This window comes from Leptopilina boulardi, unplaced genomic scaffold, assembly GCF_019393585.1.
Source record: "Leptopilina boulardi isolate dan_hultmark-lab unplaced genomic scaffold, ZJU_Lbou_2.1 LbouV2_407, whole genome shotgun sequence".
Lineage (NCBI taxonomy): Eukaryota > Metazoa > Arthropoda > Insecta > Hymenoptera > Figitidae > Leptopilina > Leptopilina boulardi.
In genome coordinates this window covers 37,450-40,225 of record NW_026137982.1, presented here as the reverse complement: position 1 = coordinate 40,225, position 2,776 = coordinate 37,450, and the positions used below count along the sequence as shown (strand labels likewise).

At 31.9% G+C, this 2,776-nt stretch overlaps 1 protein-coding gene across 1 annotated transcript; it reads right to left on the bottom strand.

The window, feature by feature from the left end:
• Positions 1–637: 637 nt before the first annotated feature.
• On the bottom strand, positions 638–1,861 carry LOC127289338 (uncharacterized). Its single transcript, XM_051317214.1, has one exon. It carries the CDS (start codon positions 1,859–1,861, stop codon positions 638–640), a length of 1,224 nt encoding a protein of 407 aa, XP_051173171.1.
• Between the last annotated feature and the right edge of the window lie 915 nt (positions 1,862–2,776).

Sequence of the window (2,776 nt, the reverse complement as noted above, 5' to 3'; positions counted from 1 at the left end):
TATAAAAATCTTTTAATGTAGAATTGTCTACTTCATCAGTACCCTGTGGAATATGTAGTCGTAGTACATTGGATGGTTGTAGTAACCATTCACGAAGATTATATACATTTTGTACAGCACAAATACTATAATTATGTTTATGATTTGTACATGTAATAGTAGCAGTAAACTGATCTATAACCAGTTTTTTCAACGATGGACATTGTAAATCATCTAAATTTATTACATTCAGTGTATATTTTTCTAACCATCTTTGTTTTTCTAATCCTTTAACATAAACTATAGGTGTACCGACTAATATTTCTTTTAGTAGTGATGGTAAATCTTCATAAGGTATGTCACCATCAGTCCAATAAATACCATGATAATTATTCGTAAGCCATCGGTTCTGACACTTGTACCTTGCAGGTAATTTGCTCCAGGCATATGGTGGCTCGAATAGGAAGACCAATGGATGAGCATCTTCTTGAAGAGGTAGGATGGCTAGCTCCTTCACAACAAACTCATTGTAGGCTCTTTTAAAGCATTGGATATCTACGACGTACGCCATGGTATCTGTAATAGAGAAATGACTCAAACCTCCAACAGCTGCTCTTTTTATAATCTTATCCCCACCTCTCTCATTAACCCCCACCATTCATGATACTTTTTTAACAATACCGCTAATTGGTGTGTACTGAATGATACGGTCATGATTAATTAAGCAGTAGGCAGCTGTATTGGCGGGAAAGTTATCACTTGCTTCAAATTCCAGTCGAACATCTACAGATGCTTGTTTTAGAAATTCATTTTGTTTTGAACAATCTATAACAGCCAATGGTGCATACTCTTGAAAGGTATGTTTTGCTAACAAAGGTTCAGGATCTTTTCCATAGTATGAATGTTGAAAATTACAATACATCTCATAGAGAACAGAATACTGACCCTGAGTAAAATTTAAATTCAAATTACCATAAGGATAGTATTGTGAATTTAAGAAAAGTTTAACATTATTTAAATTACAAGTATCAAAAAAGTTTGAATATCTTGCTCGATTTTCTTTTCGATTTGTTTGAAGACCAAGGATAACATATCGAGGTTTTTTAATTTGTGTTGATGTTTTTACAGTCCATACATGTTTTTGAGTAGCAGGAATCATAGGATATTCATACAAATCCCATGATCTAAAACTCATTGTTATTGGTGAATCTTTTTCAGTGAATTTTAACAATTCAATTTTCTGTCGATCACCAACAAATAGATATGGAATCATCCATTCAACTTTATTTATTACAATTTTAAATTCTTCTCGTTCTAATCCTTGAATATTAACTATAGCATTAAGATCTGTACGAGATCTTGTTAAAATAAGTTCATGTTTTGCATTTACAACAATCTTTCGATAGTCTTCAGCAAATCCAAGAATCATATTTAGGGGTACATTTACATCAAAATATCCATGATCATTAGTTACTCTACTAGCATCATCATAGTCAATATAACCAGCATTCTCAGCATAAATCATTTGATTAGGTGTTTGAGAAATTAAAGACTTCATAGTTGTTGTTAGACCAACATTTTTACAACGATCAATCTCTACTCCATTAAGTTCATATCGAATATCACTAAACAGGTAACAAATGCCATTACTAATTAGCTTTGTATTAGTCACATCAGTATTGTCAGTTTTTGTTAATCTTCCCTGTACGTGTAAGGTACTTTTAGAGGGCAGAATGTATAAATCTTGATGTTGAACTGCAATACGAATCTCATCACTGTTATTAAATGCTGATGAAACGTATGGCTGATGTGCATGAATCTCATAATGTGCTAGAGAATTGTCATATTTGACAGGAGTTTGAATGTTTAAAATCTCTTCCATTTTTGTAGCTACAACAACAAAAAAAATATGTATAAACTATAATTTTTTGTTTTTTACTTTTTTTTCTTGATAAACTCTTAGACCGAGCTTTTTCAGGAACTGTATGTTCTGAGGTGTTAACCTCTTGTGATTTGATTGAAGACTGAATGTCTTCTGACATGGTGATTCACTTATATAGCTTCCACCAGTTTTTCTATGGTATACAATACCCATTATGTTGACTTGATATGTAATCGAATTGTTATAGTTTCATCTCGAAAATTTATCAAATCTCCGTCTTGATCAACAATACGTAGTTGAATATTATGTATTATCTTTACGGCGATCGGAAGATAAATGATGTGAGATGGTACTTCCACGATCTTATATCCAGCAGGAACAACTGGAAAGAATTCATGAATTGTATGTACCTTTTTATTGTTAATGTATGCGCCAGTGGTAATGCTGCATTCAATTCTGATAGCATTTACCTTTAGAATTGCTACTGACATATCAGATGTATGAGTATTATTGGCAGTTAGAGCTCGTGTAGTGAAACCCAATAATTCACCAATAGAATCCTCTTGTGTAAAATTTACATTAAGACTGCTTTTTATTTCACTACGTAAAGTATTGTTATTTGGTTTTATACTTATAATTTTTGACCCATCAGAAATGGAGTTTTGAATGAATTTTTCAATATCTTCTGTTTCATAACTGCCAGGGGGTATAGTAATTACATGATTACCAATATAAAATTTATTTTTACCTTCATCTATATTTGGTATTGAATTAAACGTTAACAACTCAACTAAACCAAGCACATAATTTTTATGAGGTAATAATTCTATAGGAGAAAAATATTCAGCCTCGAGAATAGACGAATTTCCTGAGATAGTTAGAGTGAACGATTCATCCATGATGATGACTTTTGAT